Consider the following 17,189-nt stretch of genomic DNA (forward strand, 5'->3'; position numbering starts at 1 on the left):
GGGTGGTCCGGGGGTTGGGGGTGCAGGACAGGGGCTTGGGGCCCTGGGTTTGGGGGAGGAGGTTGGGGGCAGGGTTTGGGATGGGGGGCAGGATGTGGGGTTGGGGACAGAGGTCCAGAGGTTGGGGGGCTGGAGGTGGGATTTGGGGGCTGGGGTTCAGGGGTGGTCAAGGGGCAGGACACAGGGTTTGGGGGACAGAGTGTGGGGCAGGGGTGTGGGGTGTCGGGGGCAGGAGGTGGGATTTGGGGAGCAAGCTAGTGAAGGCAGGGCTGGGGAAGGGTCTGGGATCTGGGATGGGGCTTTGGGGACAGGAGGTGGAATTGGGGGGCTGGATTTGGGGTTCAGCACAGCAGGGGCAGGATTGGGAGCAGGGATTGGGGTCTGGGACGGGGGTTGGAGGCAGGATGCAGGGTGGGGGTCAGGCCCCAGAGTCGGGGGCTGCACAGGGGTGGGGCCGTGGGCCCCTGGCCCCCTAGGCCGGGTATTTGCAGATGAAGGGTTTGCGCTCCCCACAGGCCTCGCCCTCCCAGGCCATGAACCCTGCAGGGACAGAGCCAGGGCTGGGCCAGGGGACACACGGGACACTCTGACAGCCCCACAGCCCCCCGGACACCCCGGTTCCTCCCTGCCCCCTCCTGACCCCCCTGTCCCTCCCTGACTCCTCTGACCCTCCCTGCCCCCTCCTGACCCCCCTGTCCCTCCCTGACCCTCCCTGCCCCCTCCTGACCCCCTGTCCCTCCCTGACCCCTCTGACCCTCCCTGGCACCTCCTGAACCCCCTATCCCTCCCTGACCCCCCCTGACCCCCCCTGTCCCTCCCTGACCCCTCTGACCCTCCCTGACACCTCCTGACCCCTCTGACCCTCCCTGCCCCCTCCTGACTCCCCTGTCCCTCCCTGACCCCCCTGTCCCTCCCTGACCGCCCTGTCCCTCCCTGACCCCTCTGACCCCCCCTGACACCTCCTGCCCTCCCCCAGCCCTGGGGTCCCCTCCCCAGCTGAGTCCCCCGGGGTGGCACAGGCTGTCCCCAGCCCGTTGTCCCCAGCCCTGTCGCAGTGCCCCCTCACCTGCCGAGTCCTCCAGGGCGATGCAGGGATGTCCCTTGGGGCCATCGTCCCCCTCCCAGGCCCAGTAGTGCCGCGGGGACCCGTCAGCCCAGAGCCAGCCCTGGCGCTGTGACAGGGTGGGGCACACAGGTGAGACAGGGCACAGGGGACAGGGGGACAGGGGCACAGGGGACAGGGAGCACAGGGACAGGGGGACAGGGGCACAGGGGCACAGGGGACAGGGAGACAGGGGGACAGGGACAGGGGGACAGGGGCACACAGGTGAGACAGGGCACAGGGGACTGGGGGACACAGGGGGACAGGGGCACAGGGGCACACAGGTGAGACAGGGGACAGGGGGACAGGGGGACACAGGGGGACAGGGGCACAGGGGCACACAGGTGAGACAGGGGACAGGGGGCACAGGGGGCACAGGGGCACAGGAGGACACAGGTAAGACAGGGGACAGGGGCACAGGGGGCACAGGGGCAGGGGGACAGGGGACAGGGGGACAGGGGCACACAGGTGAGACAGGGGCACAGGGGACGGGGGCACACAGGGGCACAGGGGCACAGGTGAGACAGGGGCACAGGGGGACACGGGGCACAGGGGGACAGGGGACAGGGGCAGAGGTGAGACAGGGGCACAGGGGGCACAGGGGGACAGGGGGCACAGGGGGCAGGGGCACAGGGGCACAGGGGGCACAGGGGGCACAGGGGGACAGGTGACAGCGCATTTAGCAGACACGTAGCGCTGCAGGGAGCAGTCAGGACACCGGGATGGGACACGCAGGTGTGGCAGGGCGGGGTCGGGGCAGGTTGGGGCGCAGGGAAGACAGGTGGCATTGCAGGCAGGGGTCAGGCAGGGGACAGCAGGATGGGACATCGGGGTGTGGCAGGCAGGTACAGACAGGCACAGCTCGCTCAGGCCACGCACCCGCCGGTGCAGCCCGATCCAGACGCTCTCCTCCTTCTCCCTCTCCCTTTCCCTCTCCCTCTCCTTCTCCCCCTCCTCGTCGTCCTCTCCGCGCCGCGGCCGCCGGGCGAGGAAGGCGGCGAGCGCCCGGTGCTCCTCGGGGCTGTGCAGCGACGCCAGGTGGCCCCCGCGGGTGGCCTGGCACCACGCCTGGGGACAGAGCCGCGTGCAGGGGGGTCCTGGGCGTTTGGGGGACCCCCGGAAACCCCCATGGCCCCCCAGCACCCACCTCAGCCCTCCTCCAGCTCAGCTGCTGCCCGAAGTAGCCGTAGCAGTGTCCCTCGAAGGACAGCCACCCCCGGGGACACCTGGTGGCCTGAGCCCCTGGGGGTGGACAGGGGTGTCACCGTGACCCCCCCAGCCCAGCTTTTGGGGCGGCCTTTGGGCGGGGCAGGGCACCTCCGGCCCTGTTTGGGGGCTTGGGGTGGGGGAAAGGGATGGGGTGGGAAGCAGAGGGTGGGCAGAGGGCACTTTGGGGTCACAGAGTGTGGGTGGGGATCTGTGGGAAATTTGGGGGTCTCAGGACGTGGGCAGGGGCGCCTCAGGGCGCAGTTTGGGGTCTCGGGGCTCAGTTTAGGGGATCAGGGCGCAGTTTGGGGTCTCGGGGCTCAGTTTGGGGTCTCGGGGGGCAGTTTGAGGGATCAGGGCGCAGTTTGGGGATCAGGGCGCAGTTTGGGGTCTCAGGGTGCAGTTTGGGGTCTCAGGGCGCAGTTTGGGGGTCTCACCCGGCAGGGAGGGGGACAGCACCAGGCACCCCAGCAGGCAGAGCCCCAGGAAGGTGGCGGGACCCATCCTCAGCCTTCCTGCAATGGGGGAGCTGCAGGGGCAGGGGGGCGGCCAGGGACCCACTGCTGCCCCAGCGCCCACCCCTGCAGCACCCACCCACCACCACCCCCAGGACCCCCAGTGCATTCACCCCAGGACCCCCCCCGGTGCCCCCAGCACCTCCCCCAGCACTCGCAGGACCCCCCCAGCAGCCCCAGCCCCCTGGCACCACCAGGACCCCTCCCCAGCACCTCCCCCAGCACCCCCAGGACACCTCCAGCACCCCCAGAATCTCCCCCCAACACCCCCAGGACCCCTTTCCAGCACCCCCAGCCCCCTGGCACCCCCATGACCCCTCTCCAGCCCCCCCAGCCCCCTGGCACCCGCAGGACCCCTCCCCAGCAGCTCCCCCCGGACCCCCGCAGCCGCCGGCACCTCACGCTCCCGCGGCGCCCCGGCTGAGCGGGACGGGGACACCCCGAGCCCTTTATGGGCCCGAGCGGGGGTGGGGTGCGGGGGGCCGGGCCGGGAGCACCCGCTCGTGGAGCCGCTGGCACCGCATCAAAGGCGCGGGTGACGCCGGCACCCCCCGGGCCGCTCCCCGGGGCACCCCCGGGCCGCGCTGGGGGCACCGCGGGGCCCGCTGGTGTCCCTGGGGCCACCGGGACAGCACCCGGGGGTCCCTGGCGGGCTCTGGGGTCACCCCTCGGGGAGTGGGGGTCACCCACCGGCGTGGGGGCTCGGGCTGGGCCAGGGGCACAGCTCCGTGTGACCCCCCAGCACGGGCACGGGCACGGAGGGGACACAGGAGGGGACAGGGGCCATCCCCGGGGGTGCCCCCCGCCCCCAGTGGGGACAGGGGGGTGAAGGTGCCGGGGGTGCCGGGCTGGGGTGCGGTCACATGAGCGATCTGATAAGGGATCTGATAAGGGAGGGGGAGCGGGCGCGGCTGCGGCGGACACGGACCAAGGGACACAGACCGAGGGACAGACAGAGGGACACGGAGCGAGAGACAGACTGAGGGACAGACAGAGAGACACGGACTGAGGGACACAGACAGAGGGACAGACAGAGGGACACGGACGGCCACTCGCGATCCGGGGTCCCCAAGGCACCAGGACAGTCCAGCGCCAGCTCCGAGCCCCCCCGGCCGTGGGGGCTCCGGGGAGGACACAGCCCCAGCGTGGGGACAGCGGGCACCCCAGTATAGGGCCGGGGTGCGGGGTGTCACCCCGATATGGGATCGGGATAATGGGTGTCACCCCGATATGGGCTCGGGGTGCGGGATGTGACCCCGATATGGGATCAGGGTGCGGGGTGTCACCCCGATATGGGATCAGGGTGCGGGATGTGACCCCGATATGGGATCAGGGTGCGGGATGTGACCCCGATATGGGATCAGGGTGCGGGGTGTCACCCCGATATGGGCTCGGGGTGCAGGACGCAGCCCCGGTGCCGGGGGTGACAGTGACCCCACGGGACGCTCCCCAGGCGGGGGGATGCCCGCGGAGGCGGGGTCTCTGTCCCCGTCTCCCAGAGGGGTCTTTGTCCCTGTTCCCGATCTGACCCCTCTCCCGGGGGATCTCTGTCCCTGTCCCCGGCATGGCCCTTCTCCAGGGATGTACCCCGTCCCTGTGCCCGCTCTGTCCCCTCTGACGGGTGGCCCCTGGTCCCCCGGCCCCTCTCCCCGGGTTGTCCTCGGTCCCTGTCCCCGTCCTGTCCCCTCTCCCGGGGTGTCCCCGGTCCCCGTGCCCGGGCTGGCCCCTCGCCCGCCGGTGGCTCCGGGCTGGCGGCGCCGGGCGGCTGCGGGCGGTGGCGGCGGGGAGGGGACGGTGCCAGCGCGGTGCCACCCGGGGCGCGGCGACCCCCATGCCGGACACGGGCCAGGGGCTCTGCGCAGGGCCCGTCCGTGCCGCCGTGCCCCGCTGCGCACCGCCGTCACCGGGACGGGGATGGGCACGGGGCCGGGGCGGATCCCCGGGACGGGGACGGGCACGGGGACGGGGACAGAGCACGGGGATGGGAGCGGATCCGGGCATGGGCGCCGAGCACCAGGACAGGCACGGATCACCGGGATGGGGACGGGCACGAGTACGGGTACGGGGATGGGCAGGGATCACCGGGATGAGCACGGATCAGCGGGATGGGCACGGATCACCGGGATGGGCACGGATCACCGGGATGGGCACGGGCACGGATCGCTGGGACAAGCACGGGCATGGCTACAGGCACGGGTCACCGGGATGGGGCTGGGTATGGATCACCGGGGTCACCGCCCCAGGGGTGGCCCTTGGGATGCCTTCACCAGCCCTGGCCAGGGCCCACCGGGCCCCCCCGAGGACACCCGGTGGATCCAGCCCTGGCACCCCACGGACGCCCCCGGGGTCCCACGCCGTGGCACAGCGGGGTCACACCAAGAGCCTTTATTGGGAGCGGGTCTAGGGCAGCGACCCCCGGCCCCCCCAAGCCCGGGAGCCCCGCGCCCTCCCCGGTCACTTCCCGGCCGCGGCGGGCGGTTTGTCGAAGAGCGCCGCGATGTCCAGCATGGCCTGGCGGATGTTGCGGCCGAAACGCTGCGAGTCCTGCGGGCAGCACCCCTCAGAGCCCGCCCGGACCCCGGGGGGGCACCCGGACCCACCCAGGGTGGGACCTGAACGCCCAAAGGGAGACCCGAACCCCCCATGCCCACCCTGGGGCACCCCGGAGCTGTGGGACCCCCAGCACCAGAGTGGGGGTGACTGGGATGTGGGGAGGGTCCCGGAGGAGGGGGCTGGGATGGGGTGGGGGTTCCATAGGAAGGGGGTCAGGATGCAGCAGGGTCAAGGTCAGGGTCAGGGGCTGTCCCAGACCCACAGGTGACCCCACGGAGAGCGACTGCAGCTCTGGGAGAGCCCCCACGCACCCCCATGCCCCCCTCACCGTCTCAGGGCTGGAGAATTTACTGGATATGTGGAAGGTGATGAGATTCTCCCCGGCGATGATGTAGGACACCCCATAACCATCGTCTGCCACCTGTGGGGGGGACAAGGGGCCATGGGGGCACCTGGGGGCACCTGGGACCCACCTGGGGCACCCGCCCGGCCTGTGGGCTTGGGCTGAAGCCACCCGGGTCACCCATGTGGGGCTGGGGGCTCCCGGTGTGGGGCACCCCCTGCCCGAGCTCCCGGGGGGGGACGCAGTACAGAGCCCACAGCCACCCCCGCACCCGTGTGCCCCCTCCCGGTGCCCCCTCCCGGTGCCCCCTCCCGGTGCTCACGGGGCCGAAGCCGCCGCCGGTGGAGACGTGGTCGGGGAATTTTTCGAGGTCGAACATCTTGAGCTGCTGCTGCGGGGTCTGGCTGGTGGAGAGGCGCCAGGGCTCCGACAGCACCTGTGGGGCCACTCGCTGCACCCCGGGGCACCCCGCTGCGCCCCGGGGCACCCCACTGTGCCCCATGGCACCCCGCTGCGCCCCGGGGCACCCCACTGCGCCCCGGGGCACCCCACTGCACCCCGGGGCACCCCACTGTGCCCCATGGCACCCCGCTGCGCCCCGGGGCACCCCAGCCCCAGAGCGGGACTCCCCGTGCAGTGACCCCAGGGTGGGTGGCAGTGCCCCCCGTACCCCGCTGTGCCCTCCCGTGCCCCCCGTGCCCCCCCGGTGCCACTCTGTGCCCGCCGTGTCCCACCGCGGCTCCGCCTGTGCTCCCCCCTGTCCCTGCCCGTCCCCCTCGTGTCACCCCGTGTCCCTCAGTGCCACGTGTGCTGCTCCACGAGTGCTCCCAGCTGTCCCGTGTCACCCCCGTGCTCCCCCCCTCGTGTCCCCGCCTGTCCCTCTAGTGTCCCTCAGTGCCACCCTCGTGTGCTGCTCCCACACTGCCCCCTCGTGTCCCTGTCCCGCGTCCCTGTCCCGTGTCCCCCCCCGTCCCTGTCCCGTGTCCCCCTCGTCTCCCCCCCGTGTCCCTGTCCCGTGTCCCCCCCTGTCCCTGTCCCGTGTCCCTGTCCCGTGTTCCCCCCGTGTCCCCTCGTGTCCCTCCCTGTTCCGTGTCCCTGTCCCGTGTCCCCTCGTGTCCCGTGTCCCTGTCCCGTGTCCCCCCGTGTCCCCCCGTGTCCCTGTCCCGTGTCCCCCCCGTGTCCCTGTCCCGTGTCTCTGTCCCGTGTCCCCTCGTGTCCCTCCCTGTCCCGTGTCCCTGTCCCGCGTCCCCCCGCGCGGACCTTGGCCAGGAAGGGGCTCTGCGTGTTCAGGTATCGCGACATCAGGTAGAGGCAGAAGAGGTGGCGGTCGATGCCGGCGCCGGTCATGGCGAGGCGATAGAGCTGCTGGTGCTTCTCGGCCGCCGCCTTGAACAGCTGCTGCCGCTCCGAGCGCTGGGGGCCGAGGTGGACCCCAAATTAACTAACACCCCAAACTGACTGACACCCCAAACTGACTGAGACCCCAAACTGACTGACACCCCAAACTGACTGACACCCCAAATTAACTGAGACCCCAAACCTGCACCCCAAATTAACTGACACCCCGAACTGACTGACACCCCAAATTGACTGAGACCCCAAATTAACTGACACCCCAAATTGACTGACACCCCAAATTAACTGACACCCCAAACCTGCACCCCAAATTAACTGACACCCCAAACTGACTGACACCCCAAACTGACTGACACCCCAAATTAACTGACACCCCAAATTAAACACCCCAGACCTGCACCCCAAACTGAACCCAAACCTGCACCCCAGCACAGCCCCAGATCCGCACCTTGAGCAGACACTGCCCCTCCAAGTGCTGGGGGATCTGGGGGGGCCTGGACTCCAAACAGAACCCCAGCACACCCCCAAACCTGCATCCGGAACTGAACTCAAACCTGCACCCCAAACCTGTCCCCCAAATGTGCACCTTGAGCACTCCTGCTGCCCCTCTGCGTGCTGGGGAGGGCTTGGGGGGCTGCAGCCCAAACTGCAGCCCCCGAGGGACAGGAACCTCTGCGAGGGATGGGACCCCCGGGAGGGATGGGACCCCCAGGAGGGATGGGACCCCCGGGAGGGACGGGGACCCCCAGGAGGGACGGGGACAGCCCCGAGTGGCGGGGAATGCCCGCAGGGTGAGGAGCACTCCGGGGCCGGCTCCGTGCCGGGGCACTCACGCTGCGCAGGTTGTCGGCCATGCTGCGCACGAAGGCCGTGGACTCGGAGGTGCAGGAGCGCACGGTCTCGGTGCGGCCCTCGCGGAACAGCCGCGTCATGGAGGCCTCGTAGGTCAGGCAGAAGGAGCCCTTGTCCTGCGGGGATGGCGGCGTGGGGACGCGGCATGGGCCTGGCTCGTCCTGCTGCCTGGCGCTGTCACACCCCGCCTCGTGCTGGCCACAGCCCCGCCCTGGGCCCTGTACACGCCCCGTCCTTCCCTGGTCGTGTGCCATCCCATCCCATCCTGCGCCATCCCACCCCATCCCATCCCATCCCATCCCATCCCATCCCATCCCATCCCATCCCATCCCATCCCATCCCATCCCATCCCATCCCACCCCATCCCATCCCGTTATCCCGTTATCCCCTCCCCAGGTCCCGTTCCCGGCCCTCACGCGGAAGTGTGCCAGCTGCAGGGCGATCTGGATGAAGGCGTCGGGGCTGGTGCGGCAGCGCTTGATGAGCCCCTTGCCGAAGGTGGAGAACGGGAAGCAGCAGAAATCCACGTCCTCGGCCAGCGCCTGCGCCACCTTCAGCGACGCCTCGATGGCCGCCACCCCCTGGGGACACGGCACGGCATGGCGCGGCACGGCACGGCATGGCACCCTCACCTGTACCTGTACCCAACCCGAGCCACCCCCAGCCTTGATGGCCGCCACCCCCTGAGGACATGGCCCGGCCTGGCACGGCATGGCATGGCACGGCACGGCACGGCACAGCACCCTCACCTGTGCCCACCCCCGAGCCACCCGCAGCAATCCCTCCATGGCCGCCACCCCCTGGGGACACGGCACGGCATGGCACGGCACAGCGTTCACCTGTGTGCTCACCCTGCCCTGTGGCTGTCCCCGCCCTGTCCCTGTCCCCCCGTGTCCCCCCTGTCACCCACCTCGGGGGGGATGTCCCACTGCAGGCGCTGGGGGGGGGCCAGCTGCCACCTGGGGTCCCCCTTGCAGTGCCCCCCCTCCGTGTAGCCCAGCTGGAACTTGTCCGTGCCCAGCATGAACTGGGGGGGACAGGGGGGGTTGAGGAGAGGGCAACAGCCCCCGGCCCCCCAAAACCCCCGGCCCCCCAAAACCCCCGGCCCCACAACCCCATAACTCCCAGAGCCCCCGTTCCAGGATCTGCCCAGGCCCCAAATCCCCGGGACCCTCCACCCCCCAACCCATGACCGCCCCAACCCCGAATTCCCAAGACCCCTGATCGCCCAATTCTGTGCCCCCAGACCCCCAATTCCTTGGCCCCCAACCCTTCAGCTCCCCAAACCCCCAAGCCACCTGACCCCCCAGTTCCATGACCTCCCACACCCCCCTGACCACCCCCAGCCTCCCCGAGCCCCTCTGTCCCCCAAACCTCCCACCACCCCAACTCCCTGAGTCCCCCAGCCCCCCAATTCCAAGCCCTCAGGACCCCCCCCCAGCCCCCCAGAATCCCGGCCCTCGCCCCACAGCCCCGGGCAGAACCCCCACACCTTCCCCCCATCCCTGCCCCCAAACGAGGGTCCTCAGCCTTGGGGGGCCTGGCAGGGGTCCCCAGCTGAGGGTCCCCAGTCTGGGGGTGCCTGGCGGGGGTCCCCAGCCCTTGGGGCACCCCATGGGGTCCCCAACTGAGGGTCCCCATCAGGGGGTCCCCAGCCCCGCATCCCCAGCCCTGGGGGTGCCCCACTGGGGGTGTCCCCGCCCCACCGGGGGTGTCCCCACCCGGGGGTGTCCCCGCCCCACCGGGGGTGTCCCCGCCCCACCGGGGGTGTCCCCAGGCCCGGTACCTCCCAGAGGTGCCCGATGATGGGGGCGTCGGCCCAGGAGTGCTCGGCGTTGGCCCCGATCTTGCCGTTCTTGTAGACCACCAGCGTGAAGGACTTGTCGAACCAGCTGGGGGCGGCACGGGGGGGTTGGGGGTGTTTGGGGGGCACTTGGGGGCAGAGGGTACCAGGAGGGAGAGGGCAGGGGGCAATGGAGGGGGGCGAGAGCAAGAGGGGGATTTGGGAGAAGGCAGGGGAGGGTGGGGAGTTTGAAGGGGCAGAGGGGGCGTTTGGGGGGTCTGGGAGGGTTTTGGGGTGCCCACAGGTGGTGGGAGCAGCAGGGTGGGGTGCTGGGGGTCTGCGTGGGGGTCTGGGAATGGGTCTGGGATTGTAGGATGGGGGTGCTGAGGGTACCGGGGGGAGGTTTGGGGTCCCAGCAGGATTTTGGGGCGCCCATCGGTCACAGCAGTGCAGCAGAGACTTGGGTGATGGGGTCTGGGGGGGCTGAGGATGATGGGGGGTTGTTCAAAGGGGTTGGGGGGGGTCCTGGGCGAGTTTTTGGGGGTGCTCACTAGTCACAGCAGTGTCCATGCAGGAGGGACTGGGCAGGGTGGGGATTTGGGGTGTCTGTGGGTGTCTGTGGGTACCGGGGGCAGGTTTTGGGCTCCGGGGGTGCTCTGGCTCACGCACCGGTCGTAGCAGCGGCCGTGCAGCAGGGACTTGGCGTAGGCGTCCATGCAGCCGGGCCGGGCGGGCTCCTGGCCGTGCTCCTCCTCGTCCAGCGTCAGGAAGAAGGCGGCGCGCTCGATGGCGTCCAGGGACGCCTTGTTGGGGCCGCGGCTGAAGAACCGCGCCCGCGCCTCGGCCCACGGCACCCTGGGCAGCGCCGGTCAGCGCGGGGCGCCCCGCACCCAGACCCCGCACCCCGACCCCGACCCCGAACCCCGACCCCGCACCCCGACCCCGCACCCCGCACCCCACCCCGGGTGGCCCCGCGGCCATCGAGGACCCCTCCGAGCCCCCCACCCCGGGGGTGTCCCCTGTCCCTGTGCGGGACCGGGGACAGGGGAAGGGGATGGGGACAGGACGCCCTGGTGGCACAGGGTTCCCAACGCTGCCCGCGTTCCCGGTGTCCCCGGTGTGCCCATCGTTCCCGGAGTTCCAGGAGCCCATTATGCCCAGCCCCCCCAGTATTCCCAGTATGGCCATTGCTCCCAGTGCTCCCAGTGTTCCTGGAGCTCCCAAGTGCCCGGTGTTTCCAGTATGCCCATTATTCCCGGAGTTCCCAGAGTTTCCAGGTGCCCAGTGTCCCCATTGTTCCCATTAGTCCCATTATTTCCTGTGTTCCCAGGTGCCCAGCATGCCCAATATCGCCCTTATTCCCAAAATTCCCGGAGTTCCTGGTATTTCCAGGTGCCCAGTGCCTCCAGTATCCCCAGTACCCCCATTACTCCCAGTGTTCCTGAGGTTCCCAATGTTCCCGGAGTTCCCAGGTGCCCAGCATCCCCATTATTCCCGTTATTCCCGCAGCTCCCAGATCCCCAGTACGCCCAACACCCCCGTTATTCCCGGGGCTCCCTCATTTCCGTCATTCCCAGCGCCGCGCACCTTTCCCCGGCGGTGAGCGCCGCCAGCCGCTCCTCCCCGGGCTGGGGGGGCGAGGGATCCTCCAGGATCCTCTGGAATTGCATCTCCAGGTCGGCGGGCGGCAGCACCTGCCCCCCGTAGTACAGCCACACCTTGTAGTAGCGGCCCTTGTGGTACACGGCCAGGTGTTTGCTGTCCGTCAGGTGCAGCAGCGTGTCTGGGGGGGCACGGGGGGGTCAGGGCGGCGGGGACCCCCGGCACGGCCCCCCCGGGCGGTGCCGCCCCCCGGCCCGTACCCGTCTCCTTTCCCGGGATGCGGGTGGTGTTGAACATCCGCTCCGACTGGTACGAGCACATGGGCACCACGCCCAGGGCCATCATCTGGGGGCGACACGGGTCAGGGGGGCTCGGGGGGGGGGCTGTGTCCCCAACTCTGCCGCTGCCACCCCCGCTCCGCGCCCCCCGCCAGCCTCGTGTGACACCGCCCCGCTTCTGTCCCACGGAGAGCTCCCTGCTCTCCCCGGATCCCCAAATCCAGGGAAGCTCCCTCACCCCCACGGGACCCCCCAAACCCCTCAGTTCCACCGGACTCCCAGCCCCCCCAGCCCCATGGGACCCTCTGGAGCCCCCAGACCCACGGGACCCTCTGGAGCCCCCAGACCCACGGGACCCTCCCAGTCCCTCCAGTCCCATGGTTCTCCCCCAGCCTTCCCAGTCCCCTTGGCCCCCCAGCCCCACGGGACACCCCCGGAGCCCCCAGCCCCTTTGGGCCCCCCCAGCCTTCCCAGTCCCTTTGGCCCCCCCAGCCCCACGGGACACCCCCGGAGCCCCCCAGCCCCTTTGGGCCCCGCCAGTCCCCCCTCACCGGGGGACCCCCCCCCAGTCCAGCTGCTGCCGGTACAACAGGACCACGCCGACCCCCTCTCCCCGGGGTCCCCCAGCCCCGTGGGACCCCCCCAAGCCCCCGGGGCCCCTCACCGGGGGGATCTCGCCCCGGTCCAGCCGCCGCCGGTAGAGCAGCATGGAGTGCACCACGTTGGCCGCCCGCGCAGCCTGGACGGGGCTGGGGGTCACGTACAGGAAATCCTGGGGACAAGGGACACGGCGCGTGGTGTCGCGGGTGGTGTCGGGGGTCCCCGGGGGGGTTTGGGGGTCCCCCAGCCCCCCACCATCCCTTACCATGGCGTAGTAGTTGCTGTTGACCATGATGGGGCTGCGGCCGCGCAGGTAAACGTACTCCTCCCACCAGTCACTGACCTGAACGGGGAGTGGGGACGGGGACAGGGACAGGGATAAGGGCGAGGGGACGGGACAAGGGTAAGGGGACAGGAACGGGGATGGGGACAGGGAGAGGAATGGGAACAGGAATGGGGGCAGGGAGAGGGGACAGGGACAAGGGTTAGGAGGCAGGGACAAGGACAGGAGACAGGGGAAGGAACAGGGATGGGGAGAGGTGAAAGGGACAGAGATAGGGATGGGGACAAGAAACAGGGACAGAAACAGGGGACAGTGACGGGGGACACGATCCTCTGCCCTCACTGCTCCCCCAGGACCCCCAGTAGATCCCAAATCCCTCCTCATGCTGCCGGGAGGGGACACCAGTTCCGGGGTCACCACCCCAAAGGCCGCGGGGTCCCCCGCGTGTCCCCACGCTCACATAGTTGGTCGTCCACCAGGACTTGAGGCGCAGGAACCGCTGGAGCCGCGGCGCCGTCTTCTCCTGGAACTCCTTGGCCAGCGCCTCCATCTCCCGGTATTTGTCATCGTCCAGGAGCGGCCGCACCGACTCCAGGTACTGCGGGAGGGGACACGGTGACCCCCGCCCCTGCCCCTGCCGGGCCCCCCTCGGTCCCCCGCCCCGCGGGGGTGGCGTACCCGGGCGATGGTGGCTTTCACGGGGGGCACGGGCAGCTTGGGAAGGGAGCTCTGGAAGCTGTAGAGGAGGGGCTTGCGGATGGACATGATCTTCACCGCCGCCTGCGGCAGCAGCGGCAGCGGGAGCAGGAGGAGGGGTGCGGTGAGGATCCACGGCTCCCACAGCTCCCAAAAATCTCCAAGGCACCCACGGCTCCCGAAAAACCCACGGCTACCAAAACCCCCACGGCTCCCAGAGCTTCAACAGCTCCCGCAGCACCCAAAGCTCCCACAGCGTCCGTGGCTGCCACAGCATCCAAAACTCCCACAACACCAGTTCCCAAAACACCCAAAGCTCCCACAGCATCCCTGGCTGCCCCAGCGCCCAAAGCTCCCACAGCACCCAAAACTCCCAGTGCCCAAAACACCCAAAGCTCCCACAGCATCCGTGGCTGCCACAGCATCCAAAACTCCCAGTGCCCAGAACACCCACGGCTCTCACAGCTCCCACATCTCCCCTGGCTCCAACAGCTCCCCGAGTTCCCACAACCCCACGGCATCCACGGCACCCAAAGCCCCCACATCTCCCACATCTCCCGCAGTTCCCAAAGCTTCCACAGCTCCCACACTTCCCAAAACCCCCACGGCACCCAATGCTCCCAAAGCTCCCACATCTCCCGCAGCTCCCAGAGCTCCCACATCTCCCACACTTCCCAAAACTCCCACACTTCCCACATCTCCCTCAGCCCCCACATCTCCCACAGCCCCCACATCTCCCACAGCCCCCACATCTCCCACATCTCCCGGCGCGGGTGCCGCTCACAATCCAGAGGCGGGTGCTGCGGCTCATGCGCCCGTGGGGCTCGAACATCCAGCCGTGGTAGGAGAGCAGCAGGCGGAGCAGCCTCCGGAAGAGCAGCACGGCCGCCAGCCAGGCCCCCGTGGAGAACACCACGGTGCTGACCACGGTCTGCGCCTGGGGGGTCAGCGCCTCGCTGGGGACACGCGGGGAACGCGGCCTCAGGGGTGGGGACGGCACGGGTGGCATCCCTGGGAGTGGCCCCAGACGGGGCTGTGCCCCCGGTGGCGCTCCCAGGGAATGTCCCCAGGTGGGGCAGTGCCTGTGGAGTGGGACCCGCGGGGATGTCCCTACGTGGGCTCCCTTGAGGGACACCCCAAATGGAGACGTCACAGGCCTCCTGCACCTTCTGGGGGTCGGGGTCGCTCTGTGGGACAGGGCTGTGCCCTGGGTGGGACCCCTCGAGGGACATCCCCCGATGGGGTGGGCATGTGCGGGGTGGCGGGTCCCCACGGCCACGCTGGGTCCGGGGTCTCTCCCCGGGACACGGCAGGGGGCCCGTGCGGGTTGTCCCCGCCACGGGAGGTGACGGCCGGCCCGTCCCGGTGCCCGGGCCGTGTCCCGGCTCACCTGCGGGGCAGCCAGTGCTGGATGCGGGCGATGAGCCCCAGGGACGGATCCACCTGGCAGTAGCAGGAGCCGGCGGTGGCCATCACCACCACCATCCAGCTGGAGGGCGACGCGGGGTACACGCCGGTCAGGAAGCTGTTCTGTGGGCACAGCGGGGTCACGGGGGCACGGGCGGCTGGCACGGGAGGGGACGCGGGCGGCCGAGCCCACCTTGGCGCGGACCAAGCGCTTTTTCCACGAGTGGACGACGGCCAGGTAGAGCTGGCGCACGGCCTCGCGGCTCAGGTGGAAGCCCAAGCCCTCCGGGGTGACCGTGAACTGGAAGGCCACGGCCTGGTGAGCTTCCGCCATCCTGGGGACCGGCCGGTGACACCTGCGGGGGGACACGGGGCGATGGGCGCGGGCGCGGCCGCCCCGGCACGGGACCTGGGGGCGGAGGGGGGGCGCGGCGCAGGGACGGAGCGGGCAGCGGTGCCCTCCCGGTGTCCCGGGGCGGTGCCGGCCCGGCGGAGGCCCGCGGGAGCCCCCGGGCCGCGTCACGGCGGTGTCACGGCGGCGTCACGTGGCGCTGGCCCGGTGCCCACTGAGGGAAGGGTCAGCGCTGTCACCGCCGCCAGCGCGGCCCCGGAGGGGACATCGGGGAGGACAGCCCGGCCCCTGCCGGCCGGACCCCAGCACCCGCCCCCCCACGTGGCACACGCTGTCCCCCGCCCCGTGGCCCCCGCCCCGTGTCCCCTGCGGGAGCGCGGCAGGGGCGGCACGGACGCGGCCGGGGGGGGCCAGGGGCGCCACCAAGTCCCTGTGTCACCACGGGGGGCCCTGGAGACCCCCCCCATCTCTGGGACCCCCGGTGTGGGCACAGCCAGGGCTGAGCCCGGGGCGTCGGGGGTGACCCCCCTGCCCCCAACGCGGGGACCTTTCCCACGGTGGCCTCGGGCTGAGGGTGACAGCCACGACCCATCACAGCGCGGCTGCTGTGCCCTCTGCACCTCGTGGTGTCACCACCCTGCACCCCACGGCACCCCACCGAGTCACCTGGCCTGGCACGGCACCGGTGGCACCGATGGCACCCCTCGGCACGGCCGGGCCTGGCACGGCACACCTGGGCATTAAACCCCATCCCAGCGCTGCGGGGCGCGGTGGCGCTGCCGCTGTCCGGCTCTGTGCCACCGCCCGGTGCCACCCGCAGGGCACCGGGGCACGGCCCTGCCCGCCCTGCCCCGCAGGCCGTGCCCCCGCGCGTCCCCGCGGTGGGTGGCACCGGGGACACTCCCGCGGTGTCCCCCCGCCCGCCCGCCCCGCCCAAGGTCACCGCGGCTCCGGGGCCGGGATGCGCAGCCCCGGGGCGGCCCCGCCGCGCCCCCGCCCGTCCCCGAGGCCCCCGTGGGGCCGGGCCCCGCTCCGGGACCCCCGAAGGTGACAGGGGACGCCGCGAGGGGATCCGCGGAGGGGATCCCCGGCCACGCGGGGGTCTCTCCCCGCGGACACGCGTGGGAGCCGGCGCCGGGCGCGACGCCGCGGGAGTGACCGGGGGTTGCCGGTACCGCGGGCCCCCCCGCGCTGCCGCCGCCCCCGCGGGATCCCCGCGCGTGGGCCCCGAGCGCGCCCTCTCCCCGGGGCCCGGTACCTGCGTGGGCAGCGCGGGGGCCGCGGCTCCGCGGGACGGCGGCTCCTGCGGCCGCGGCAGCCGCCAACCGGTAACCGGACACCGGCCGGGGCCGGGCGGGCCCCGAGCGGCGGCGGGGCCGCTCCGCCCCCGGGGGGACCGCGACGCCCGGGGGGACCCCGACAGACCGGGACGGGGACCGCGACAGCGCGGGGGGACCCGGATCCCGGGACACGGACCGGTGTCCCGCGGGAAAGCGACATCCCGGGAATGCGACAGGAATCCCCGGCCGGGGGACAGCGACGTGTCGGGACAAGGACCCCGACGTCCCCGGGGGTCCCCGCGCCGGGACAGGAATGGACTTCCCCGGGACAGAACGGGCATCCCCGGGGATGGGGAGTCATCAACGGCCCGGGCCACGGAGCGTCCCCCCGGGGGGACAGCGGGGACACCGACATCCCGGGGGGATCCACGTCCCGTGACAGGGACACATCCCGGGACAAGGACCCGCACCCGGGACAGGGACCGGGGACAGGGACCTGCGTCCCGGGACAGGGACACACTCAGGGGACGGGGACACATCACGGGACAGGGAGCCGGGACAGGGAGCCGGGACAGGGAGCCGGGACAGGAGCACACGCGGGGACAGGGACTCCCGTCCTGGGACAGTGACCGGCATCAGGGACGGGGACAGGGACACGCATCCTGGGGACAGGGACAGCGGCTCTGCCACGGGGTCCGGGGGCTCTGCGTGTCCGTGCCCGGGACAGTGGCGCTGTCCCTGTCCCTGTGCTCCGCCTGCCACCTGCCCCGTGCCCTGCCTGTCACCTGCCTGGCACCTGCTTGTCACCTGCCCGACCTCTGGCCCCTGTCCCTGCTGCCACCTGCCCGTCACCCCGAGTGTCACCTCCCTGTCCCCTGCCCATTCCCTGCCCTCTGTCCCGGCTGTCACCTGGCTGCGACCTTCTTGTCCCCTGCCCGGTGTCCTGCTTGTCACCTGCCTGTCCCCTGCCCCCACCCTGAG

The 17,189-nt window shown here is 71.1% G+C and overlaps 1 protein-coding gene across 1 annotated transcript; it reads right to left on the reverse strand.

Annotated features, from left to right (window-relative positions):
* Window positions 1-5,193: 5,193 nt before the first annotated feature.
* CPT1B (carnitine palmitoyltransferase 1B) lies at window positions 5,194-16,312 on the reverse strand. Its single transcript, XM_084205896.1, has 19 exons — window positions 16,187-16,312; window positions 14,770-14,932; window positions 14,560-14,699; window positions 13,954-14,125; window positions 13,152-13,253; window positions 12,934-13,071; window positions 12,456-12,533; window positions 12,255-12,362; window positions 11,573-11,657; window positions 11,298-11,493; window positions 10,380-10,565; window positions 9,714-9,819; window positions 8,838-8,954; window positions 8,344-8,508; window positions 7,909-8,043; window positions 6,980-7,132; window positions 6,042-6,155; window positions 5,705-5,797; window positions 5,194-5,367 (listed from the first exon to the last, which is right to left on the reverse strand). Exons 2-19 carry the CDS (start codon window positions 14,908-14,910, stop codon window positions 5,278-5,280), a joined length of 2,319 nt encoding a protein of 772 aa, XP_084062022.1. The 5' UTR covers window positions 14,911-14,932; window positions 16,187-16,312; the 3' UTR covers window positions 5,194-5,277.
* Window positions 16,313-17,189: the final 877 nt, after the last annotated feature.

The sequence above is a fragment of the Fringilla coelebs genome (genome assembly GCF_963513975.1).
Source record: "Fringilla coelebs genome assembly, chromosome: 5".
In the NCBI taxonomy this organism is placed as follows: Eukaryota; Metazoa; Chordata; class Aves; order Passeriformes; family Fringillidae; genus Fringilla; species Fringilla coelebs.

Bases quoted from the DNA above. Each gene is read 5' to 3' on its own strand.
- CPT1B (XM_084205896.1), bottom strand. From the start codon at position 14,910: ATGGCGGAAGCTCACCAGGCCGTGGCCTTCCAGTTCACGGTCACCCCG. The intron at 14,126-14,559 runs GTGAGCCGGGAC...GCGTGTCCCCAG, and splicing joins CAGCACTGGCTGCCCCGCAG to CGAGGCGCTGACCCCCCAGG. The intron at 12,363-12,455 runs GTAAGGGATGGT...CCTTGTCCCCAG, and splicing joins ACAGCAACTACTACGCCATG to GATTTCCTGTACGTGACCCC.